At 39.6% G+C, this 27,159-nt stretch overlaps 1 protein-coding gene across 1 annotated transcript; it reads right to left on the bottom strand.

Annotated features, from left to right (window-relative positions):
• Nucleotides 1–768: 768 nt before the first annotated feature.
• hcrtr2 (hypocretin (orexin) receptor 2) lies at nucleotides 769–19,271 on the bottom strand. Its single transcript, XM_061086745.1, has 7 exons — nucleotides 19,049–19,271; nucleotides 7,440–7,618; nucleotides 4,083–4,326; nucleotides 2,211–2,326; nucleotides 1,856–2,076; nucleotides 1,517–1,638; nucleotides 769–938 (listed from the first exon to the last, which is right to left on the bottom strand). The coding sequence occupies exons 1-7, from the start codon at nucleotides 19,269–19,271 to the stop codon at nucleotides 769–771; spliced, it is 1,275 nt and encodes a 424-aa protein (XP_060942728.1).
• Nucleotides 19,272–27,159: the final 7,888 nt, after the last annotated feature.

Here is a 27,159-nt window from a genome sequence, read left to right as displayed (position 1 = left end):
ATTATTTTTGGCAGAGTCCCTTGATTAAACAAAGAAGCTTGAGGTACGTTCACTAAATGCCAAATATAAATAATAAATAAAAAGTACTCTCAGTTGAAGATACGCAATTTGCAGTTGAAATATTTAAATATCATTTACAGGCCTCATGCAAACAAATGTTGCTGACCTGGAATTGACTGAATTAAAAATATAATAAATTCTATGATTTCATTGATATTCATGATGATTGACATTCTGGCATCATTTACATATCATTAATGCGGCTTTATGGACATTTACAATGGAAACTGAAGATGGACGTGTGCTCATTAAGGAGGAAAATTACACTGACCCTCTAAAACACCTGCTCTTCTGTTGTCGCAAATAACCATAATCGCCTGATCTGCGACACTGATTCTGGCGACTGAACGAACTAAAACAATAAAGACAAAGACGAGCCTGCACAGTTAATCAGCAGCTCTGTGCCACAGAAAATCCACTGAACTAACTATAACATAATAAATACAAAATAAATACATTTACAAAAATATTTGTGTGCCCAAAGTCACGTCAGTTAGCTGTATATCATGTATAACGTCAAAATGAATAATAAATGTTTTTGATAATAAATTGAAAGTTCATGTGAACTACAATGTCCTTTATACCTGATCATGTTCAAGAAATGAGAGATTCCAGTTTCCATAAAGCATGAAATTAACCGTTAAGAGACACTGATTCTTGTCTTTTCAGAGAGTTCTTCACCTTGAGGTTAACACCCGGATAATTAGACTACACTATTTGATCTGAAATGCGTGACACACTGTCCATGTTGTTGACTTGAGTGGACAGAGATTTCCGGCTGTCTGTGCTCGTTCTGGTCCGTATCCTCTGTGTTGGATTTTGGTCTTGGCCATAACAGTGGCAAGAAAACGCTGCTTTGAACTCCCCACGGAACTTCCCTGAGGAAAAGAGAATAACCAAGAGTCAATTATCCATGTATATATGAAAACAGCATTTTAACTTTCATAGGCATTGATTAGAAAGTAAAGTTAAGATTGGATTCATTATAAATATGTAATATCTCATTGATGCTTTACTTTGCCACACGATAACAGTGATAATAGTGCATGCCTGCGGCTCAGGAGGTTGAGTGGGTCGTCAGGTCCACTCCAGGGTTTTTTATGGTCGTTTGATTCTCGGCTCTTTCAAAGTGTCCTTGTGCAGGACACTGAAGCCCAAATTGCCCTCAAGAGCTGTACTGGCAATGTGAGGAGGGCGTGTGAGTGATCGACAATGTGCTACGTGTGAAAAGAGCTGAATGAAGGTCTGAATGTGATCTGTGCTGTAAAACACTTTGAGGGACCATGACGATTATCCGTATTAAAGCCATAAAGATCTAATTGTATCTTTATTAAAATGTGAAATCCATCTACAAAAACATACAATCAGATGAGGAGTTTAAAGCAGTGTCTGTGCACTGGAAGACAGAATGAGCTCATACAACTGGTGTGAGTGATGAGGATGGTTATGAACTTACCGCTGAGGAAATTGTAGATGATGGGATTTGCTGCACTATTAGCATAGATGAGCCAGTGTGAGAGCGTGAACCACGCGTACACCGTCTCTCGGTCATTGGTGGTCTTGAAAGTCCCAAAGACTCTGCAGGTATAAAGATGGGCAGCTTAGTTTCTCCTTTAATATTACAATATGAATTAGTTTATATCAAATTCAGCCATGCAAAAATGAAGGATTCAGCACTTTCAATATACATGACTCTAAGGGGGGCTCTAATGAAAACAGAAGACATCTAGCGCTGGTCTCTCCAAACCCCCATCGCTTCTGATCCCTGAAGCAGCAGTGCCTGGGAGATTATTACCTTTTCATGACATTGAGCACGCTGATGGGCAGGTAGCACAGGGCGAAAACAAACAGCACCACCATCAGCATCCGAGCTGTCTTGCGTCGAGCTCTGACCTGTTTAATCTCCGCGCACACCGTGCTGGTTCTGACCCTGACAGGCTCTCCAGGGCCCGGCACCGGGGCCGAGCACTGGATGGACCGCCACTTCCTCTGCATCACTGATGTGCTCCCGGGAATCTGTTGGTAAAACATGCGCATACATTAAGCAACTGTAAACACCCCAGAGGAACTTCAGTTCAGGGTGAGGATTAGGTTTAAAACTATGGTTTAAACACGTCTGATGCATGACATAAATCGGTGGAAAAACACACCTGTTGACACCACAGCTTGTGACATATCTGGATATACGCCAGGACCATGAGACATAATGGTGCAAAGTAGGTGACAATGAAGAAACAGGTGTGATACACCTTCGGGTAGATCTCAGCTGTTGGGAAATAAGGAAATCAGTGTTATAATCAGTTTGAAAAGAAATCTGCACGATCTCTCATGAAGATACTGCTACGCCTGTTCCCCACACATATACATTTACATTTAGTGGCAGGGTGAATATTTTAGGCTTGTGGCACTGGGGTAAGAAAACAACTATGTCTTTGTTGTTGTAGTTTGGAATTTGAGGATGAGGAATAACCAAGGAGTCTGGTAAATATGATATTATCTGGCTAATGTAATGCTAGTTTCAATATGATGTCCAGCCCCCTGCCTGTATGGACCTCAGCATGAACCTAAACTGTTGCCACTGACAATTTGCATAAATTGAATAAATCATAAGAATTGATGCATGCCAATCAAAAGCATGTGAAAAGACTCTTCTTAACTGTTTGAGACCGGGCTATGAATAAGTTGTGAGACTCTGTGTTTATGGACTTTGAACCTTGACCTTTTGAATCCGCAACACTAATATTAGAGAAAAGCCAGGACATTTTTTGACTTGACTCAATGTCGGGATGATATTAATTGCATTAGGAAAAGCAACAAGTAAGCAGAGCCCTCTTTTAGTTTAGATGGTAAATTAATTGTCTAAATTGAAAAACAAACTTAAATTAAGGTTTTAAATGGGAAAACGATTCAAAGCGTTTTTAACCGTATTGTGCTGTAAAACCATTCAAACCATTAAAAATTGTACATTATTAGTAAGAAAACACTTATTACTTATAACAGAGACAATTTCATTATTTTGTTTGTATGGGTTTTCCTTTTCTCTAATCCACACTCCACTCCAGTAGGGGCCGTAATGCACCTGTAAACTAGTTTTTCTAACCACCATTAAACCCACAAGAAGAAGTCCACTAGCCTCAGATCTGTACTTGGAAACAAACACTAGTCGTCCCTCAGGTGTTCACTTCTCAGGTATGTCACTGCTACAGTTCTCATGTCGTCTGCAAACAGGCTCAGGGTGTTGGGAGAGTGTTTGTGCGTTGACTTTTGTTGAATGTGGTGGTGTTAGTCTACAGCACAAGTGTGTGTCGGCCATGTTGTTTATTCTTCACATTTATACACATGATATAGTTTGACATCTTTATTGGATATTTAGCGATAGCAGTGAGTCGTGTGATAATTTTCCGAGTCACAGGTACAATTCACTTTCTAGCAATGATATTGAATGATATCTGAAATGTAGCATATTTTAGCATCAGCTTTGTTGCTCTTTGAGTTTGGTAAAAAATTGCAGGAAAGCTCTTGATAAATAACATCTTCCATCACTGCCATGATTATCTCACCTCTATTGTCTGTGGAGAAACTCAGATATATTTTAAACTGGGCAGTTGCAATTTTATGGTATTTTGTTCACTGACCTTTGCCGCCATTGTGTTTCTAAACAAATCTATTTTTCAGAGGTATTCACTGGAAATCCTGCCTCGAATACTAAAACTAAAAGAAAGCAAGAGGTTGAAAAGCTTTTTCTCTTTGCAAGGTTCTCCTTCTCTGAGGTATTTTATCCCACTGGCACTCTCTCTCTTTCTTATCAGAATGTCATTTATTCTCCTCTATTAGGCCTTATCAGCCCAATGAAAAGGTCCCGCTGCCATCATTTTAATATCAGCCGCCAGCTAAATGGCATCAGATGTGTACAAGCATTTCAGCGCAAAGAATGACTAATGGTCTCCTGAGGGTTGTATCTCTGAAGGAGGCAGAGAAGTATGGTCTAAGTTTAATTTGTAGCAGGATTTGTGAATACTTACCTCTCCAATGTTCATCACACACCGTGAACAGGCTGGTCTTGTTTGTGAGTTCAGGCAGCAAGCTGCTGCACTCCATCACAATAGCCTGCGGGATCATGATGATGCATGACACAACCCAGATAATCACGATACTCTTGCGAGCCCTCTTGGCGGTGCTCTTGAACATCAGTGGGTGGCAGATAGCGTACCAACGGTCCTGTGCTATGCAACTCAGCGTTAGGACTGACACAGAAACAGAGATGGTCTGGAAAAAAGGAAATAATTGCCAATTATACAGTCCAACTATTTGGGGGGGCGGGGGGGGAATCACAATGAAGCCATGCACAGTTCCACAATGCATTATTCAAGGGAGCTTATCCTGTAGACTTATCTGCCCTTGACCATTGACATTTATTTTTAACTTACAAGGCCAATCAGAATGATTCATATTCACCAAAACACATTGGTTGCACTGGTTTTCACAGTATGTGACTAAACCGCTTAGGAGGTCAGGCACAGCGTTTGTCCAGTGCTACAGAATAATAATGACCAAATAGCAATCACTGAAATCCACCAGGCCCTGTAGAGTCCCAGATAAGTGTGAGTCTGAGTGCATTTGATCACGGTTCAGCTGGAATGACGGTGTGCGCTCAGCAACCAGCCTCTCTGCTCTCTTCCCTGTTACCTTGATGGACAGCCGGTCTGCTGTCACCTCTGTAATTGCCTTGCTCAAATGGAGACTTTGCAGAAGATTTCAATCGTGAATCTGTGAATGGAGCACCTTGATTCCTTAGACTCTTCCTGTGTCGAAGATGCTCTTATCCAGCTCCAGCATGTTGCACATGCTTATCTCCAGGAATTTCACTGCATTTTAGATTGTGTGTGTGTGTGTGGGGGGGGGAGATTCTTGTAGGGTCCCTTCCTTTGGGTAATAACATCTCAGCTATATCACTTTGAAATGCTTGGCTTAAGGATGCCTGTGGTGTACTAAATCACGTTTGCTGAGTATTCCCCTTTATTTAAAAGGCCTAAATGAGGGGGTGAAATTGCCCTGTAGGTGGAAAAAGGTCAAGTCCTCAGATGAATGTTCTCTGCCTGACAGAAAATCATTAGCCCATTGACAGATATTTTGAACGTGATGTGGTGGAGAAAAATCTGGTAAGACACTTAAAACCATGCAACCATAGAAGATTGACCTATTCTGCAGGTTCATACACACATCACCATTTAAGATATAACAAAAGAGACACTTCACTTCAGTTAGTCTGAAGTCATACTGTGATCTTTTATTATGGTGGCAGGAATAAAAGCACAATTCTTTTCACAGGCAACAAATGGCATGAAAAGACTAAAACTAACAATGAACCAATCCAAGTAGCTGTTTGATAAGCTGGATTCCCCTGTGCCACAAAAAAACCATCAGTGAGATTCCCTATTGCACTGTGTGTCATGTCACATTATCAATACGGGGGGCCCTGAGTTCATTTTAACACACAACCACACACACACAAACACACACACACAATCCTGCCGAGAACTGCAGCACATTGCTTTTTGACATAACTTATTCATTTGTTGACTTGTTTCATCCCTTCACTACATCAGCACCAATGCATGTGGGCTTAGTGACATAGAAAAGGTAATGAAGTTAGAAAATGCATTGTTTGTTTTGTGTCATTAAATGGAATGGAGAGACAGTTGGATAAAACCTGCAATTTCAAGAATTTGAGATCTAAAGAGGGGAACTTTTCCTTGGGAACAGAGGGCTCAATTTCTTTAGTGAATGCCAGTCTTTGCTCTATTATTCAGTTTGTGACTTTCTTTTTCTGCTCAGTTGCCACGCAAAGAGCTGTAGAGGAGGGTGCATAATAGTGAAGAGCGCCAAGCTGGCTCATGACAAAGACACCTGAAGATCCTAAATGTCAACCAACAGAAAAGGTTTATGCATGTTCTTAACCATATCTTCCCTAAACAACTATATTGGATTATAAAATATATAGATAAAAGGTAATGGACACATACATTAGCATACACATACTGAATTTAGTGTTGACTATGAAATATTTGTGCAATACTGCACCAATTACTAATCTTTTTCTGAAATAAAATTGGCAAATCAAGTTCATAAGAAAGTCACAAATAAAACAGATTAAAAATCTACTTAACTAGTTGAAAATGTCTTCACCTTAAGGCTCAGGTTTTAAAGTCAGACTACAGTCACAAAGGCTCCTGAATGGACTCTTTATGTTCAACTTTGAGAAGTCCTTAATATAAGTCGAACAGTTGTACAGTCAAACGTAGAAACTTCACCACTAGATGTCCCTAAGTCCTACCCACTGAACCTTTAACTAGAAACAGTACTAGAAAAAGCAGTTTTTTAAGATAATTGGAACCATCTGTTATGTGAATTTAAATGTTTAGCCACTGAATGTTTTGCTATTATGAGACAGTCCATCTTGTTTACTCACTCACTTTGGACCCTGGACTAAATTTGTGCTTTACTAACAAATCTCCTCTGATTATTTATTTTTTCTTTTAGGAATCCTATTGCCATTGGCTTTACAATCTAATACTGTACTGGAGATAACTGACGGCTAAGTTCTTGAGGTTGACGAGGCAATACAGCACTGGGGCATGGAAATACAACCAAAATGTCACATAAAATGTTGCTCGAACTGTCTCTGGCTTCATAAAGCAGCGAATATTGATTAGTTACAGAGCTGCAGCAAAGCACAGAGCAGATAATGGGGTGAACGTGACCATGAAGATAAAGTTCAAATTGATTTATAATCCTGTGCCCTAAGTTGTGATAAGAGAGGTGAGCCAGCAGCCGGCAGAGCATAAGAATTCAAACATTGATTTGTTTGGAATAAATTCAGTTCATGTAATCTAGTTGGATTTATAGCCCTTCAGAATAGCCTGTGTACATCAGATGTTTTCAGAACCAAGGTTGATGTCAAATTCACTTTGACATATATTGTGTCTGTGTATAGAATATAGTAGGAATTGTTGGTCTATAGGCTTTGTTTGGGATGGTGTAGGATTTCCATTCACTCAGTGAGGAGGTATAAACCAATGTGGTCAACAGTGTCATATGAATAGGTGGATTTTCTCTCAGCAGCTGTAGGAGGGGAGGTTGTAGGAAGAATATATATTTTAAAAAATTGTGGCGGTGAAAGTCTTGCCCAAGGTGTTAAATAATCGAGGGATACCATCAAAGGTTTTACTCTGTGCACAGCTCACGGGATATGAAAAAAGTGTTTCTTTCACCCTCTGAAAAATGTAAATTATAGAAAGGTTCACAAGTGCAGTGGTTTATATGTGCTGGAGATTTTCAAATATCCCTGGTGGAAAAGATGCCGGGGGTTGATATCTTACCTGCAGATAAGGCACAACTTTGCAGAGAGTGTTTCCAAAGAACCACGTCTCTGTGATGTCCACCACGAGACTGGCAGGCAGGCAGATGATGGTGACCAAGACATCGGCGAAGGAGAGATTCACAATGAAATAGTTGGTCACGGTGCGCATGTGCCGGTTCTTCCACACTGCAAAACAAACTGAAAATGGTGCACAATCAAAAACAGCAAGACTATATATACAGGGAAATATTTATCGTAAATATCAGTCTCCCAAAATATGCCTGAATTGTGTAATCAAAGCCATGAATTACTGAAACCAATGACATGTTGAAAAATGCCATATCTAACGATGATAAAGAAAGTATTAACCCAGACGACATCCTCCCACCAAAGTTAATCGTAATCCATCCAGTAGTAGTGTTGCGTAATCCTGCTATAAATACAAACTGCAGAGGAAACCGTAACCTCCTTTGTGGAAGTAATAAGTTTGTAATAATCTCTCATTGTGCGTGTGTGCACAACAAGTAAATTGGTCTAAATTGTATGAATGTGTTTATGTTGCTTCCTAGGTGCATACAACAATATCCAGCCGGCTTTTTCTTTGTTCAGTTTACGAAATGAAAATAGAGCTGGGTTGTGTCATTTCATGGAATCCATTACTTTTTTGTTCACTAACTGCACACACAAATGTGTGCATCATCTACAGTCACAGCATGTAACTGGGACACAGTTGTTGCAGTGTGTTACATGGTTTGAAATGCACCAGTAACCCCCACATGGTGTAACCTGGGCTGCAGTGTATGAAAGGACAGAATTAGTACAGTTGGTGAAACAAGTTGTTAATTCTGACACTGAAAAATGTATCTGTCTCCGAAAAAAGAGCTGATATGAATTTTTCCCTTTTAATGATTTATTCGCAGGAGACAATAAAATGCTGACTTCCCTGTGGAAAATAAAAGTTTTCATCCGGAATGATGATGTTCACACTTGCCTCACATTCTTTTAACTGTTTCAACTTCAAATTCAACCAAAAAGTCGTCTGCTGGCAGTAAAACTTTTTGCTTATTCCAATGTTTTGAACACTGGTGAAGATTTCTACGAAGGGGAAATGATGAGTCATTTCTTATGTACCCACCTGAATCCAGATTTATTCTGTAAAAGAGTGAAAGGATGAAATGAATCACCTGCAGGTGGCTGCAGGACTGAGATAGCCAGGGCGGGCATGAATGGAAATCACGTCTACATACTGTATAATGGTTTGAAACGAGGCAGAGTGCGCAGACTGGTTTGGATCCCAGGTGTTTAAGAGCTGGAGAGAAGAAGCCCTCTGCGCTTACTTCAGTTGCTAAGTATCTCTCGACAATTCCAGCACCCACAGGGACCATACACAACCTTTCCCATTTGTATTCAGCTACTTCACCAGTGTGTTCATTAGTCTGAAGTGTAAACAACTCTCTTAGTGGATGTAATTTTTTTCCTTAGAGACGACACCCAGCCAGCTCACATCGACATTAAGCCGGTCTCTGTTTGGAGCCCACTTTCTGGTTTCCATCAAACTTAATTAAGAAACAGACAACGCGTTTCCCATTCCTCCCACTTTTCCAAATTTCCTGGATACAAATGCTAGCATTGTGCACATTTGGAGGTAGAGTCTGTGCAGGAGTGGTGTGGGATGGTGGAGTGGTATCAAAGTCCCCTTGATAAACGTGCTCAACCAATCACAAGTAAGTATCAGCTGTCAATCATGACACTACACCCTGTTTATATAGCATCAAATATCTCATTTTAACCCAACTAGAAAAATCTGCACTTGAACAAAGATCAATGTGATCAGAACTACAAACAAGGACGGAGACCATCTTCAGGAAATGAAAGCATAAAAACAAGTCATTGACTTTTTTTCGAAGTCTGGTCCGTGTCTCGTCCCCTAACATGTGGTGGGGTTTATGATATTTACTTCTCCATCTTTATATATATATATATTAATAGGAAAGAAAAAATAATTGATGGTTAGCATTTGCAGTGTTTTTAATTTATATAAATATTTATCAAACACATTATTATTATTATTTTCGTTTTAACAATATTTTGGAGGTATTTTTGGCAATTATTGATAGATGTGTGGCAATAACCGGGTCGGAACTGAACCCAGGGCCACAGCAGCACCTATGTTACATTATTGTTTTATATTGCACCCACAGTTTCAAAGGAAAGAGCATGAACACTCCGTATGTCCCTAATGAAAGGTCAGTTGCACCACCTCCTCAAAAACTGGATGCAAATTGTTCTTTATCACATCTGACATTTAGACAATAACTGATCAAGCTAAATGGAATTTAACCGCTTATTTTATTTATTACATCAACACTTATCCTACCATGAATTCGCTAAATGCTGGAGAGGCTTGTAATTTGTACACATCACTTACAGTGAAATCTGTCTGAGGTCAAGAACTTGGGTCGATCTTGCAATGGAATCTAATTGGCTCGGCTCGCTCTGCTCGAGTAGGGAACTCATGACTTACGTCATTATTGCATCATCAAATACATACAAATATCAGTCCAGGTGAAAAAGCTGAGCGTCTGACTGCCTCAAAAGCTGGAACGGGAGAGTCGGAGATGTCAATCAGAAACCAACTGTAAATGCAGTCCTGAGATTATTTGTTACCATGCAACAAAAGTAAAAACATCCATTGAACTTGTGTCAGATTTGGGCTTTTTTTATTTTTTGCCGTTCTTTGTTTCAGCTCTTTTGTTTCAGACTTACGTAAATACAGAGTTTTCTTGTGTTTGCTTTTTTTAAGCCCTGAAGTCTTATGGTAACAATACAGAGACTGTGGACCTGCAGTGGGTTTAAGCTTCACGAACAAATTAGACTGGAACTTTAACTATGAGCCACATCTGATTGATCAGCTCTGTGAATATGAATAAGTTACAACAACGACATGTTTTATCAGTGCATCTGCAATTAATCGAATGAGAAACAATATGTAAAAAGGGCGAAGTAGGCAGGGCTGGATGTGTGAGTGCCAATGTCATGGCATTTTCAGGCCATAACAAGGCCGACACAGAATCCGTGGGGCTTTTCTCCTCCACAATCCAGTAGGAAGTAGTGCTGTGAACCATGGTGGTCCCGATCCCCATCAGCGGGGTAACACCTGAAGCCAGAACTTTCAGAGCTAAGGCAATGCAAGTGCAATAGAGGGTGTGGGCAGGGCCGGCCCTGGCAATGTTGGCGCCCTAGGCGGGATTTCATAATGGCGCCCCCCCAACATACACACGTAAATTGTCATGCATCCCCAATAACTTTTGGACTGTATACAGATGCACACACAGGCAGACCAAATTGTAAAATATAAAAAATAAAAAAAATATATAATAAAAATATAAAAAGTCTGAAATCAGCTGTACTGACAGCACATCATGTCATGTCGACAAAAATAAACATAAATGATGTCCACAATCGGGTGATTCTACCTCTATATTGTTCTTTCTTCTCCTCCTCTACTTTGCTGCGCTTTCTGAATCGTGCCCCTGATAATTTAATCCTTTTTTGACTCATCTTCGACTCTTACCACAGTCTAACACCCCCCCCCCCACACACACACACACACACACACACAACTGACAAATGTGTGGATTAAGTACATTATTGAAGATGGGGAAATTTCATGTTTGGCGGCAATAATCAGGGAAATGAAACTCCAGGAGAACAGCGGAGAAATCGACAGTATGGGATGTATATTTAATCATGTATATAATATATCACTTATATCGTTTAAAATATATAAATTTTCAGTGTGTTCCGGCCCGATTTGCTCGCGACGAGCGAAAAAAACATAGAACAGACCCCGAAACCCTCGCTGCAGATCGCGAGCCGGCCTCGGCACTGCCGGTGCAAACAGCCCAATTATTTAACATGGGCGCGGAAAGGAGGCGGACAGCTTTCGCGGCGCTTCTATCTCCGGTGCGTCCCCGGGTTTAGAAGATGATGTTGTGATGTGAATGTATTGGTTTATATTGCATGTGTCACGTCATGATAATTCAGTCTCTTGTGCCGCCCTATCGGCATTTTGGGCCCTAGGCAACCGCCTATTTCGCCTATGCCAGGAGCTAATGTTGGTGAATATTTGAATAAGTTTTAAAGCCATGCAATAACCATGAATAATAATGTCCATTATCCAGGTGTCTGTGTTGTGCTGCAGTCGCATGTCTCACTTAATCTCGATTTTGTCTGCAATAGAATTGGATTCGATCCACATTTATTCCCAGGTCAATTGACTCTGCAGTATACTTAGGTTTATATAGACTCTGATCGGTAGGGATGGAAGCATGACTTCCTCACGAACAAGCTAATTTGACAAGACGGCGAGGTGGGAGAGCTGTCGGTGTTGGGTGACGTTGATCTTCACCCACCAGGGAAAAAAGTACACAAGTGTAAAAGAGGTATAAGAGAGTGTGTGTTGTATGGAAGTGCCAAAGGTAACACTAGACTATTGACGATCTGTGTCCTGGTCTTATACCAGTAAACACCATTTCACAAGTCTGATAATGAACCTGTTGACATTTGGTTAGATGGCGTTATTTTTTATGTAAATTACATGACTTTAAGATGTCCCAAAGGTTTGACTCATCTGTAAGGAGTGGCTTTGCAGGGTCCAAGACGGTTTGAAGCACTGGCTGGTGGAATGAGACGTTTTTTATTTATATATTTATTTTTGTAAATTAATGTGATATTTAAAGCACCATTAATATATTTTATCACAGTACGGTCATACAATTCCATAAACAGCTCAAACATATTTAAGCGTATCACTTTAATGATTTTGCACACAGAAGAATGGGATATGCATGATGTTTTTTCTTCTATTGTTCATCTACAGTAACAGTAGTTTGCTTAAGTCAGACACACATTTACATATGCGACCTACTGTGTGTGTCATTGTCTCCATTATGCCCTGCCCCCCCCCCCCCCCCCCCACGATGCTACAGATACTGTAGGCATGAAAACACAGAAATACATATAGACCAATCCTTATCTCGTAGACGCAGAGCCACACATGAAAGAGTCGTAGATAAACCCTCTTTGGATGACAGGATCTGCATTAATGCAGGCAAAAGCATCACAGCCACCAAAATTCAACTTTCACTCAGACTTAAGAATGAGAAGGATGATGCTGTGGGTGCCACTGCCAGCTGGTGAACTAAAGTATTCACTCAGGAATGCTTTTTTTATATTTGTGTGTATATGTGACGCCTTACTTTGGTCTACAGGCTGGAAAAAAGAGTCACGTTTTCACATATAAATGACTTCTGCATTGACATCTAAATGTGCCTTTACTTAACAGCTCCATCTGCCTGTACTTAGTTGTGATACTTAAGATTAAATTATGTTCTACAAAACATCACTTGACGCTTTATCTCTTGGGTTTATCCTGCAGAAGATTGTATAAAGTCCCAGGTGAACTCGTGCTGAAAGTGTTTGTACAGACGACTACACAAATCCTAATTTTTCACATTCACTTAGGGCGTGACTTATCACTCAGGATACAAAAGAAAAGTATTTTTTGTCTTCCTCTAAAGTATTTTGGGAACAGAAAACAAACTTAGGCCAAATAGATAAATATTTATATATATATTGAAGGTAGTATTGTAGGACAAACTATTTTTGACAGTCATAGAAAATTGTAAATTGATCGGGAAAATATTCTCTGAGATTCTAAAGTCATATGTTTAGAGTCACAGTGTCTGCACAGCTTCTAGGTTTGCTATCCCAAGAGGTCTAACAAGGGGCTGAAATCATTGCTCCCGCAATGAATAATGTATAATGGGTCGTTGGATTGAATGTGCCATTAAAAACAACCTAAAATTCTTCACTTTGAATTCACAGCAGCTATGACTGGCTAGTCAGGAGGGGAATGAGCGGTTGAGCAAACCCGAGGCAGGGGAGTGAATGGAGGTGGAGACTGGTGGAGCTGAGCTGGTAATGAAGAGGTGACCTGTATGCAAGTGCGCCAGGCAGAGAGTTGAGCAGGTATACAGGTATATGCTGCCTCAGTTTTTATGATGGCAATTTGCATATACTCCAGAATGTTATGAAGAGTGATCAGATGAATTGCAATTATTTGCAAAGTCCTTCTTTGCCATGAAAATGAACTTAATCCCCCCAAAAACATTTCCACTGAATTTCAGCCCTGCCACAATAGGACCAGCTGACATCATGTCAGTGATTCTCTTGTTAACGCAGGGGAGAGTGTTGACAAGGACAAGGCTTGAGATCACTCTGTCATGCTGATCAGAAGAGCAGACAAAGCTTTAAAAGGAGGGTGGTGCTTGAAATCATTGTTCTTCCTCTGTTATCCATGGTTACCTGCAAGGAAACACGTGAGTGCACGCACAGTGAGGCAAAGACTTTTGGAGGATGGCCTGGTGTCAAGAAGGGCAGCAAAGAAGCCACTTCTCTCCAAGAAAAGCATCAGGGACAGACTGATATTCTGCAAAAGGTACAGGGATTGGACTGCTGAGGACTGGGGTAAAGTAATTTGCTCTGATGAATCCCCTTACTGATTGTTTAGGGCATCCAGAAAAAAGCTTGTCTGGAGAAGAAAAGGTGAGCGCTATCGTCAGTCCTGTGTCTTGCCAACAGTAAAGCAGTAAGTGGCTCAGGGAACAAAACATTGACATTTTGGGTAATATTGACTCTTTGCATAAACTTAATGTAATTGTCAATAAAAGCCTTTGACACTTAATTATTATTGTCATTATACTTCAGCATACCATAGTAACATCTGACAAGAAGATCTAAAAACACTGAAGCAGCAAACTTTATGAAAACCAATACTTGTGTCATTCTCAAAACTTTACAGGCAAGTATGAGGAGATCCTGAAGCTCAAGGAAATAAAAAGTCACACTAAGAAAAAATACCATTTCAACGACCCCTAGCTGTAAAACAACATCCTTGTATTTGACGCTTTGAAATGTTGTTCCTGATACACAAATCTCCTGTAGCATATTTTTGACTTAATTACTTAGCATCACTCTCACCCCCGGCTCTATAAATCAGTTTTTCTACCTACAATGTCCACAATTTGCTTACTGGACGGAGAGGCTAGGATTAAAAGAGATTTCTTCCTTTATTGCTTCCATATGAGCAGATGATTTAGCCCCGATTTGATCTTCAAAGCCTTGTCTCTGTCTTGCCTATTGTTGATCTCTCAATCTTGAGTCTTATTCAAATCTAATGCCAGCAGGACAAAGCCGAGCAAATTTGATCAGGCAGCCACAAACACAATCCAACCAGAAGTGCATGTTGTTTGTCTCCACTGGATGTTTCAGTTGTCATCTGTTTGTCAATTTATCAAATAGTAGGAGAGAGCTGTTCTCGCATGATTAGTGGGTTGATCTTCAAGCAGATCTCCATTGCTGTGTAAATAATGCTGCTGTCAGATGTATGAAAGAGCCAGCAGCAACTCTGAGGGAACAAAACGACCACCTTTCATACGACACCCTCTAATGGACAACAGTAACATGTATGTGACAAGTGCTTGAGAGCCCAGTGTACTGACATTAATTGCATGACCAGGTGATAGTGGCCAATTTGAATCAAATATATGCTGATGGTAGTCAGTCAAATTTACATTGTTTGTTCTGTCAATGTTCTGACATTTCTAATATGTCCCTACAGCTCTATCACATTCTTGTCACTGAGTCCTACTGAAAATTCTACTCGACTACTCCAATCAACCACCATATAAAATATCTATATATATGTCTCAAAACTGCTCATAATGCTCCTGTGCTCAGTTCCATTGATGCCGGTTTTCACAGTCATTCCAATGTGGGCGAGGCCTCAGTGACATTTAATCACATATATAACATTTTATGATTGCATATAAGGACACGTTGTGAGCAGTTAACTACAATAAGGTAAATGGAAAAAAGTATTCAGAGTTAAAGTTACATGTGCACTGTGGGCACCTATAATTTCCATCAGGAACAGAAGAGAGAGATGTGTTCCGTTAACTGATTGTGGCTGTGCTCTGCCTGTTAGATGGTTTCCTATATAAATGTATTCTCACAATGTTTTCCAACAGAGAAAACAGTAAAAAAGTTTTGGTTTACAGCTAAACTAATTCTTATCAAAATTTTTTTAGGAACATTTGTAATCCAACTTCCTGCGTAGCCTCTTTCTCTGAATATCTCTGTGTGAGTGCAGATCTTAAACTTCATTATACCAGCAAAAAAAGTTCCTTTTAGATTAGTAAGATGAAAGACATTACCATGTAAAACTTCAATTTTCATCAAAGTCGATCACGATCGGTTAAATTCAAAAGATCAAGAGAATTCATCTTAAAACTGTCGGTTTCATTGTAAATGTTGAAAGCTAATGAGTTCATGTTCACTATCAAACCAGAGGAGGGAAGGTTTTTCAATACACATCCACCAGAGGTTCACGTTAGAGAGAAAATGATTGACAGCAGAGTTAACTACACACTCATGTTAATAATGACCCTCAAATCAATTTGCATAATAAGGTGCCATAGTACTCCACACTGCTGTCCATTCGATCTGTTAGAAAAAGTCGATGTCTCATATAAAATACTTCATTACAAGCTTAATTAATTCCTTGTACACAGTCAACCCTGGGTGTCCTGTTGAAGTGGAAATCCTGTTGAGCAAAACCATTAACTGCATCAGTGCCTCATGTCGTGTGCTTGTATCAAATTATTGAAAATCGGAAGTAATCAATGTTATGTACAAGATCGAGACCATGTTCTCAGGCTCTATCAAATTGTTGCATCTCTCTTTTTAGTTGAAGCGGCTGCAAACAGCTGGAGTGCAAATAAAGAGGAGGTGAGATGCAAGCCCGAATGTTCCTTTTTGCACCCTTTCATGTGAGGTGACAACTTCAATGAGAAGCTGTCAGCTGTGTCTCTGAGTATTAGAGCCAAGCGTAAGAGAAGAAATGAGAAGAGACTTTGCATTTTGAGAACAAAAGAAAAGAGATATGTGGAAGTGTTAGGAATAAAGTTGAAGTGAGTCAGAGGGTGAAACATTCTTTTGTACCTTTGTATGTCGAGAAGAACATTGAACTGCGAGAATATACTTTAAATGCCCTTTCATCCTCATCTCTTTAAAAACCAGCTGTCTATAGGAGTGTGTGTGTGTCTGCTCATCTGTCTCTCAACTGATAACTACATGTATTTATTTATCAATCAATGTTGGATGTTGGATCAGGTCTCCAGATCGTTCCGGTCACTTTAAACCTGATGTCCTGACTGCGCTTCACGTTACGTCTCCTGTTGTGTAGCAGTTTCAAACGTGTGTCTCTCAAACTCGAGAGAATTAAACTAACACCAATTTTTCTTAACTTGTGCCAGGGTCTGAACCCCATGAGACATTTGCTAATTCAGTAATTGCAGCCCAGGCTTCATTCTTTTTAAACAGCTTCACTCCTGAGGACACACTACAGAAAAGTGTGTCTTTTGTGGCTTCCTCCTCCACCACAATTATTTCAGTTTCTGCTGGTGTGAAATTCATCTCTTTTTTGCCTTTTGGGGCTGTCTCTCAGTAACTTTTAACTCCTCTGTTCAGCACTCCGCTCAATTCATGATACACCTAAAGGATGTCCTTATATGGAGAAATGAAGGCGTGTCGGTATACTAATTGAAAAAGGCAGACAAATGCCTATCAACTTAGAATGATTCTGATTCACAAACATATGCAAGGAGGTGAGAACAAAATTAGTCCACACGTGTCCTGAATCCGCCGGCGAATTTGCGGACGCAGTTATGAGTACAAAATTTCTGTGCACATGTTAGTGAATGAGGCCAATTGTTCTGGAGACTGCATCTGCTCAGAGGAGAGCCTAAAACAGATGTTAATGGACTAATGCAGGGAAATTGATGGTTACATCGAACACTCTCACAGCTGTTAGTCTCGACTGGATTTGATGGACCAGACTAGGACCTGACCTATTCATTCTCAAAATGCTAAATCTCACATTAAAAACAACCTTTCTTTTTTCAATGCCTGACCTTAATACTTTAGCGAAGATAGACAAATGCCTGCGTGATGAAATAAAGTGCCAGCACTCAACCTCTATCCCCTGGCTTTGTCAGACAAATATATGCAAATTTCACTGGCAACAAAAGTCAATTCCGTCTGCTGCACATCTGTGCCAGGAATATTTATTGAACCTGCGCTTTGTACTATGTGAACATAGCAGAGCAACTAGATTAGTTGAATGCATTGTTAAGCATATATTGGCATTTGGACATATTCTGTCAATGAGAGAGTGAGAAGACTATTGCCCTGTCCCAAATCTCCCCCTACGTTTTGCTCGTGGCCGTGAAGGGATAGCGTTGTCTCATTTCTCTATAGCTGCTTTAAGACATGTACTGAACTCCACAGATCATCCATACTTTCTCCAGAGGCTCTCTGCAGTTTCTACAGACTTTATCTGCCTAGCCTCCTGGAATAATGTACATAGAAATCCAGGAGAAGTCGATGTGAGAACACAACAGGGAATCCCTGCTGGATTCACCTTGAGAAAGTGGGGGGGTTGATGACGCTTCTAACATGGGACAGATGTTAAAATGAAAAAAAATTTAAGAAATCAAATATATCCTGGTGCTCAGACATCGGGCCTAGACATCTGAGGAGCAGGAGAGAAAAGGGGACGTCTCTGAATGGTGGACAATGTGATGGTTTCAGGATTTTGTTTCAGCATAGATTTGAAAAAGCGTGCAGCTTTCCAGATTCCAAGCAGTGGCCAGTGGTGACCATCGTTGATTAGAGGGTGTTCAATTTTTCAAATATGAGACGTCTGACGGTGGGCGACTCTATGCAAGCCTTGGCCCTGCATGGTTTAAGACAGTTTGAACCATTAGGTGGTGGTATGAGCCATGTTCAACCCATAAAGGTAGATTTTTTTTTATAAAGAATCGTAATAAATGTGATTTTAAAAACAGGATTTATTAGCAGTCATATCATTTCATTTCGAAAAACACAATTAATTGAGAAGTATCCCTTTAATGTTACTGGGTCTACAGGGATGAAAAGCTGAAGCACTAACATCCACACATAAAGCCTTGAGAGCTGAGGTCCAGATGGATCCAATTGCAAATGGGAAATGAGCAGGGTGTTGAGGTGGTGCTTCCATTTCCAGGGTAGACATTTTACCCTGTTAAACATTTTCCTGAAAGTCTGCTGAAGTGATTTTCTTTAATATTGCTGATTCAGAAAACTATGAACATAAAATACAATTGAGGGGGGAAATGACATGGATGGAACTAAGGAAAAAGATCCTCAGTCCTTTCCGTCAATCTGTGAATGGACCCTCACCCCCACGAGCAGTCGCTGGTACATTGTGATACAGTTTCAGTCTGCGCTCTGGGACTTCTCCTCATGGAGCTCTCTGTATCAGCAGATGCACCGCTGCGATAAAACTCATCATCAAAGAAAAATCCAATGTTTTAGATAAATGTAGAATTTAATTGAATTTGACCCTGCAGCACTCCGCCCTTTCATGAGAAAATAAAAGTTAATCAAAGTGCGCTTCTGTCTTTTTACGCAGGAGCGATTGCGCACGGATGGAGAGAGAAACGCACCAAGGAGAGAACTTACCAAGCGAGTTTCCAATGAGCGAAACGAAGAACACGATAATGTAAGCCACGATGAGAACCCACTCGTACTGCTTGGGGTGCAGGTACTCGCTCCAGATGTATCTGAGAAGTTCGTCGTCCTCCTCCGCGGTGGACGGGCGCAGGTGCAGCTCCGTGCTGTTATCGGCCACATGTGCAGGAGATAAACAATCCTCGCAGTCCACGTTCCCAGCGAAGCCAGACATCTTCCCGAGGTGTTGGTGCGACTCCCGTGATGCACCCCCACACCCCCCGCTGTGATTCCGTGCAGGCTGCGGATAACGGGGACGTGCCACTGTGGATGATTACGCGCTCCACAGGCTCCACAGGCTCCACAGGCTCCACGGAGCTCGTCAGAGTGACGCAGATTCTCCCCCTGAGTCTCCACCACCGCCTGGCCAAACACCAACTGATTGTGGCGACTGGCAAGCAAGGAGCTGTGAGCTACACTTCAACAGCCCACCCTCCCTCAAAGGGGAAAATAAATGTGGGATAACAATGGCATGGAGGGAAAAGCCAGAGTGAGGCAGGGGAGTGCATGGAGACAATCTCAATTTCTTGGTTTTGTGTGCCTCAGTCTGCTCGAAGGTATCTTCTGATATGAACATTATAAGGATGGTTCACCCAAAACTGAAAATGCACTTATTATGTGCCCACCCCTATGTTGATGGAAAGGTGGGTAATGTGTTTGAGTCCACAAAAAAACTTCAGGGGTAAAAAGTGTGGCAGCCAAATCAATGGAAGTAAATGGGGACCACTTTCGTCAAATGTAAAAAAAAAAGGAATAAAACATAAGATGTCCCTATGCTGCTCCTGCGATGTCATCCAAGTGTCTGTAAGCCCCTGCATTCAAATTCAACCTGAAACAGCATAATTTAAACCATGTTTTTAGCCTAAATGTTCTGTGATCCACATCTCCAGAAAAGGGAATAACAGCGAACAGGTAGGATAAAAACCCAATATAAATGACGCTGTTTCGAGTCGAATTAGGCCGTCACATTTACTTCAATGCTTTGGATTTGCCTGCAACGCTGTTCACCCCTGAAACTCCCAAAGGGTTTTGTGGACTCAAAAACCTCACCCACCTTCACATAACGGGTGAATTTACATTTTTGGTTGAACTATCCCTTTAACGTATTCCCAAATACCTTCAAATCTCATATATATCTCTGCAAAAGTTCTCTCTAGAGTTTTATTATTATTAATGGATTCAAGGAGTTTTTTTTGTTTTTATGGTTGAAATACTTCCGATACGTTTTGTATGTTGGCAGTCCCTGTATTTTCAATTAATGAGTCAAGTTGATATAGAGCTGCAGCAGCTTCATCCGTTTGAAATTCAGTGCAGAAGTCCACGAGGAGCCTTGACACAAGCAATGCTTGCAGAAACAGGCTCCTCCAAGGACAACCAGGTGGCCGTTTCGTACACTCAATTAACCTGCATGGTCAAATTGCATGATCTGAACACAGCAGTGCACTTCATTAAAATAATGGGCTGATGTTATTTAAAATGCTGAGATAGTTTCAGGATTATGTCTAATCATTTAAACTAATTTAAGGTTTAAACGTTATCTTAATATTCAAATCATGATACCCTTTTCTTTTGTGCATTCACTGACACAAGCTGCACACTAATGCTGCAGTACCAGGTATCATGAGTCTGCACAACACCTACCGTCTGGTCGTGTAAATGCAGCAGTGTAGAGTGAAATATGATGTTATAGAGTGAGTAAAGTGGCCTCTGGTGACTAAAGTGCTGGAAACCTACCGAAAGACAAATTGGAGAAAACTAACGTCAAAAAAGATCAATTCACAAAAGGGGTAAAAGAGTTTTTGTTCATCCGTGCACGGGTCTGTATGCTGCAGTGAGGATTTATCTTCTGTCTGACTTACCTTCACAGCCAGTCAGATGCAACAGTCAATCATGTTCTTAATATAATGTTTAAAAATTAATTTTAAATATGTGTATTAATATTAATTATATACAGTTGATCTTTTACCATTTTAAGGTATTTTATGACAGTTTTTTTGTAATTATCCTGATTTAGTAAGAAGGTGTTAATATATAAAAGTCACATATCTTAGAGCAACTTGAAATATAGTTGTTCCTTGTTATTCTCATTGTTAGTTAAATGCTCTATGTGTTAAAACTCCCTCAGTGCATTGGTAGAAGACAACAGGCGTTCTTTTTGCAGATGTCCTTTACTCCTTTGTATAAGTGGGACGTGTCTAATTTACCCATCAGACGCTTCCTAATATTTATGCAAAAGGAGTCTCCTGTCTCAGAGAAGCTTATTAAAATGGCATTCATGCTCACTCAGAGACTTGTCGCAGCATAACATGTGATGCAGACATTGTCAATGTCAAGTCTTTGTCTTTTTTATTCAATAGGTTTCTTCCACAAAAGCTGAACCCGTCAAATAATTTTTTTGATCTACCTACCAATTCCACAAATGTCTGTCTGTCTGTCGGTATTTGGAACACAAATCTTACAAATGTTGATCTAATCAGCTTCACTTTTCGCATTGGTATTGGAAATTGATCTCCATCATGGCGACAACATTCTTAGAATCACCTCCTCTTTAGCAATGCCACAATGAATTATGTTATGCCTTTTTATTCTGAAAAGTTGTGAACTAATTGGGTCTAAAGAATGTGTTGATCGCTTAACCGACCATTTAATTAGCCACATTTATCATATAATTTTATTAAAAACACTGACTTTAAATTAGTCCGGTTGCTCTTGGTTCATTGCAAACAAACCAGGTTAGATGTTTTAATAGCATCCAAAAAAGTAATTACCTAATTAAAACTTGAACAAACTTAAAAATGAACATTTGAGCAAACATCAGGGGGATGAGGACTACCTACAATGACAGAAACCAACTATCATGTACTTTGTGTTTTTAGTTTACTCCAAGTCCCATCCGCTAACATGGAGGAGGCAGGATTTATTACCAGTACTGCAGGCAGCCACCAGGGCGTGATGAAGACACTTTGGCTTCACTTTTGGGGAGCAGGCATATTGTCCATCTTTATATATATCGTCTTTGTTTGTAAAGATCCAAAGGGATATGTCAACACCTTGCTTTCTTGCTGAAGGTTAAACTCCTCTCCGTTTGGGCACTAAATCTGACTTCATGAAACTAAATAATAAATGTGTGAGCTGCAGAGTCGCTCGAGGACAGTGGAACTTTTAGCTTTTTGTCACTGGATTTTCTCAGTTTTCCTATCAAATAACTGCTTATTTATGTGAGTCATAGTCAGAGGAGTGGGCTCATATAACTGATCCTGCAGATCTGTGCTGCTATATTGAAGTATCTACGCAGAATGCAAATAGCTCAAAATGCATTCATTATAAAACAAACAAAACAAAGCTGTGACACCCAAATGCGGCGTGTTCGCGAGTTGTTCGGCAGCAAAATATCTGAAGATCGTTTTCAACCCTGCTGTGAAATTATCATTCTACTTTATTATTATTGTGTCGTGAAAAATGAAGGGGCCGCTCTCAGAGATGACATGTCAATTTAAAGCCTTCTCAGCGTATGAAAAGTAGTCTACACAGTTGCCATGACACCACACTCAAGTTTGTGTATGTGACAAGATCCAATCCAATCTTTTCTCTTTGTTTGTATTGATTTTCCCTTTTCATCTTCATTTGAACAGAGGAGATTGACAGGATTGAGCCGCTTTCATAAATTTTACTGTCGACAATCAGAGCTATTTTTTTCTGTAAAGGTTTTCAGACACAAGCTTTAGTTGTATTGATTGTTGATGGTACATGACATATTCATGGCAAACAATGCAGCTTTACCAAGAGAGTTTAAATAAGGTTGGAGAAAGTGACGCTTCATGATGCAGCATGCTTCAGTTCCACACAGAAAAAACTGACAAGCTGTCAGAAATCAGCACTTTATGATAAACCTCTTTTCAAATGACTGACTTCCAATGAATCTAAACCAATAATCCCTGTCTAATACTTCCTCGTGTCAAGATGCTGTCCAGCTTATTAATTTAGCTTTTGATTGCACTTGAAATAATGAGAACCTGTGAGCAAACTGAAAAACTGCTTTTTGAGAGACGGCTAAAAAGTTCTCAGCTGCGAATATTCAGCCTCTGGGAATTGTCTTTGTTAATCACATGAAGTCCAGCATTAAAGGATAATCACAAATAAGTAGCAATTAATGTTCCGTCTTCAGTGATGGTTAATGTCTTCAGACCTGAATCCTAATTCAGATCATTTGAGTACACGACACTCTGGAAAACACACTCTATAAACAGCAAAATAATCCATCAAACCCTCAAATATTAGCATTTTTTTAATCAATTTTTTTTTTCTCCTATTGACTGACTTTTAAAACATAATCATTTATGCAGTCAGACAGATTTCAGCAGATCCACTCAATGTATCAGAGGTTATCTACAGGAAATAGCCCTTGTGGCCCCAATGAAACCTGGAGATGAAACCATACAACACGCTTGTAAGTAACTTTCTGAAAAACTTAAATTTGCCTGACATTTATAAATTCATTCAATTCAGACCTAATCTACAAAGACAAAGAATAATATATTATCTGCACTCTATCTTCACGGTTGGAAAAAGTCATTAAACCTGAGACAGAGTGGAAATAGTAAAGATTTATTTACTCTTATTTTCTCAGGTTGCCTCAAACTCTGAAGTATTGATTTAAGTGCAAATGAAAAAAAAAGTTTATGAAAAATGTGAGATGTGAAATTAGATCATTATCACAGCCTAACAGTAGTTTGCTTTCTTGATTGGATTCATTCTCATCAGACCTCCAAAGTTTCCTTCGTTGGCACAAATTCACTGCAATGATGAGTGTATCTTTTTTCATCTGGCCTCTGTCAGCGAGGAGACAAAGCCTCCCACACATGGAATACAAGAGATTATAATTAAAATGTACCGTTGACACAAAACTGCATGTAACCTACCGATCTTTGACTCAAAGTTTGACCTATTTGTGCCTGCTCAATTTTTCTAATAACATATAATCATACACAAACTTCTCAGTGAGGTGGGACAAAGTCAGTCTTTCATACTTCATGGTACAGTATTACATCATGATTATATTGATGCACAAAGGTAGTTGGGGAGGTAGACATATCTTGATATAGACAGTAGTTACAAAGTCACATGCAGACATTCATCAGTCTTATCAACAATGGAACTCAGTCTATTGTAATCCGACATAAATATTCTGTTGATAATAACAAAAACAATAACAACGTAGCAACAAAACATTTCAGGACTAATCTAAATAAGACGAGGTAATAAAATTATACAGAAATAATACTTTAAATTGAATAATGAAACCGAAAACACACGTAGGCAAAAAAAATGATGTACTTGGGTTAATAAAAGGCAAGAAAAAATAAGACATTGATTTAAGAGATATCATTGATTCTGCTAGCCTCAGAGAGCCAGAGAGTTTCCGAGCTGAGGAGCCGAGACTGCAAACAATCGCTCACTGTTCGTCTTTAGCAGGGACGTAGGAGCAGCCAACAGAGCCCTGCTGTACGATCTGAGAATCCGCTCTGTCTCATAGAGAAGCAGTTATTGAGCAATGTTGCTGATTTACTTCCACATTTTTGACATTTGGTTATGATTTCTATCATTTTCTGAACTGCAATTATTCATTTCTATAATATATCTTGGTTTATTACCAGCAGGTGGAGCTATGGAGCAGAGACCCTAGAGATCTGTCACAGTCTAAACTTCAACTCAAACTTTTATTATGTCAGTTTAGTTTGTAGAAGAATTGTCACGCCTGGGGAAATGTTTATCTTTTGCTGATATGTTGGTTTATTTTTGTATCTTTTAGCTTCTTTCTTGTGCAGCTGTCAAACATTTTTATTTAGTATCTAAGCTGTGTGGAAGTCTGTAACTGTAATATCTTCTAAGACTTCTTCCGAATATACTGTCTGCAGAATGTCAAATATTAGATCAAATGGCTGGGAGAAACTGCAAATGTCAGGAGAACCATCAGAGAGATAGCAAATCTTTGCAACCTGTTCATATTTGATGGGGAGAACAGAGGATATTATTTTAGAAGAACGCTCTGTATTTATTAGTCAACAACAGAAACTGCTTGTTATAATATGCCTGAACACAATTATTTTTTTTAATCAGAAAGGTTGGAACCATATTCTCCAATATTGTATTTTTGTGAATTTCTAATTGGATTCAGGGGACATCATTAAAATGTCCAATCAAATGAGATACATACACACACAGCAGCCTGCTACATTTCCCCAAAATATACAGTGACCAGGAGACAGTGGAGCTGAGGAGCGACTGTGAAATTGGAAGTTGTTTTTTTTCTTTCTTTCTCTTCCCTTATGGTGGGGAGAGCAGCAACGGGATCAGGCAACATCCATTCACCCCTAGAGTGGAATTCAATTGCTGGAAGTGCACTGCATTTCAATGAGGCTCACTGGAAATGCTCACAGCGATGTAAAAATCAGCATCAGCCGACCACATGAAAGATGTGCTTCAGGTGTATCGAAAATTCCGCTGTCACAAATTTTAACTGAGTTCCAGATCTGTAGCTGTCAAAAGAGGGGGGGAGTTGGGACTGGATTGCATCACATAATGTTGAGACTGCTACAATTATTCTTGCTCTGCGAATACAGAAGGGATCGTTCATCTTGCAGGAGTTCTCCGCACCTGGAAATTAGGTGCCACAACAATCACTTGTGCACAATGTTCCCAGCTGTAATTCTGACAATCATTCACTAATGGCACCTGCTCATTGGCTGCCTTGGTCATTGTACAACAAACTTGGAAGTAGAAAGATTATACATAAAAGTGTTTGGATGTGAAATTCTATTTTAAATAATGATTCACGATCAAATATTTTCCCATAGAGCTGCTGATTTAGGGATTAGTTTATGTGAGGGTCAACTGGCCAAACTTGGGTCCGGGGAAAAGGCTCAACGCTTACACAGAGGAGATGAATTATTTTATTTACCCCCAATAAAAGATAAATATATGACTGTTATGTAGATTACCAACATCTGTGTCTTTGACAAAGCATAATGGATAAGATGGGTCAGATAGGATAGGAAAGTTTTGGGTGAAATAAAACTATCCTATGGAAAACAGATAAAGCGATGACAGAGAGACAGAGAGCGAGAGAGGAACAGAGACACAGATCGTATTGGTGCCATAATAATATATGAAAGATTTTTTTTTTTTTTTAAATGAATGTGCTCTGCTCTAAATTATAGTTAATCTCTCAGATTTTTTGCAGGAATTCAAGTGGATGCATCACCGTCCTCATCAGATGAAAGTACACAAGAGATTTTCTTTCTCAGAAAATAAGCAAAAAGGGTCTAATAATAATATTTTCAGCTGATTCATGTCGGAAATATTGTGAAAATGATTTTCATCACACAGCTTCCTTTGACTCTCTACGTCATTTCCATGGTGTCAAAATAGTCAAATCAATTATATGACCTATAGTAACAGAACAATGTATGTTTTTTGACTTATTACTCATGTAGTAAAGGAAGAGGTTTGCTTCTGTAGATGCTGTCTTTAATCTGTGCTAATTAGAAAATAATATTTGCAAGGAAACTAATGCAATGTAAGCCTGCAATTTTCATATAAGTCAAAGATTCCCACCAACTGTGACTAGATACATCTAGCAGAGTATACATAGAGTTTCCAAGCTGAGGAGCCGTGACAGCAAAAAGATCGGTCACTGCTTTATAACATTTACTTAGACCATAGACCCTTAAGAGTTAACTTTTACACTAAAGTTTTCAAACTTAAAGATGAAATGTTTCTCATAAGCATGATAATGTTTTTGAGTGTGTGTTTTTAACAGTTTATTATGAGCTCTATGCTGGAGTGTGTGTTTTGCCTGTGATCATGATTTGGTCTTTTTCAGCTTCCTCTCACTGTTGTTTTATAACAAACTGATTAAAACGTTGCTAATAAAAGCTCAAGGGAGCTGTGACTTCTTACAACAGGTCATCTTCTTTTTCTTAACTGTGGTGAAATCACCACAGAAAGCGAAACAGTGAGACAGTGGGGAATTGATTTGGTAAAGCATGTAATCTTCATTATTC

Source organism: Limanda limanda, chromosome 15, assembly GCF_963576545.1.
Source record: "Limanda limanda chromosome 15, fLimLim1.1, whole genome shotgun sequence".
Lineage (NCBI taxonomy): Eukaryota > Metazoa > Chordata > Actinopteri > Pleuronectiformes > Pleuronectidae > Limanda > Limanda limanda.
This window is presented reverse-complemented; position numbering and strand designations above follow the sequence as displayed.

Excerpts from the sequence above, each read along its gene's own strand:
- hcrtr2 (XM_061086745.1), bottom strand. The coding sequence starts at position 19,271 with ATGTCTGGCTTCGCTGGGAACGTGGACTGCGAGGATTGTTTATCTCCT. Across the intron at positions 7,619-19,048 it reads GCTCATTGGAAACTCGCTTG|TTTGTTTTGCAGTGTGGAAG; the intron begins GTAAGTTCTCTC and ends CACCATTTTCAG. Across the intron at positions 2,077-2,210 it reads ACAAGCTGTGGTGTCAACAG|ATTCCCGGGAGCACATCAGT; the intron begins GTGTGTTTTTCC and ends TTTTACCAACAG.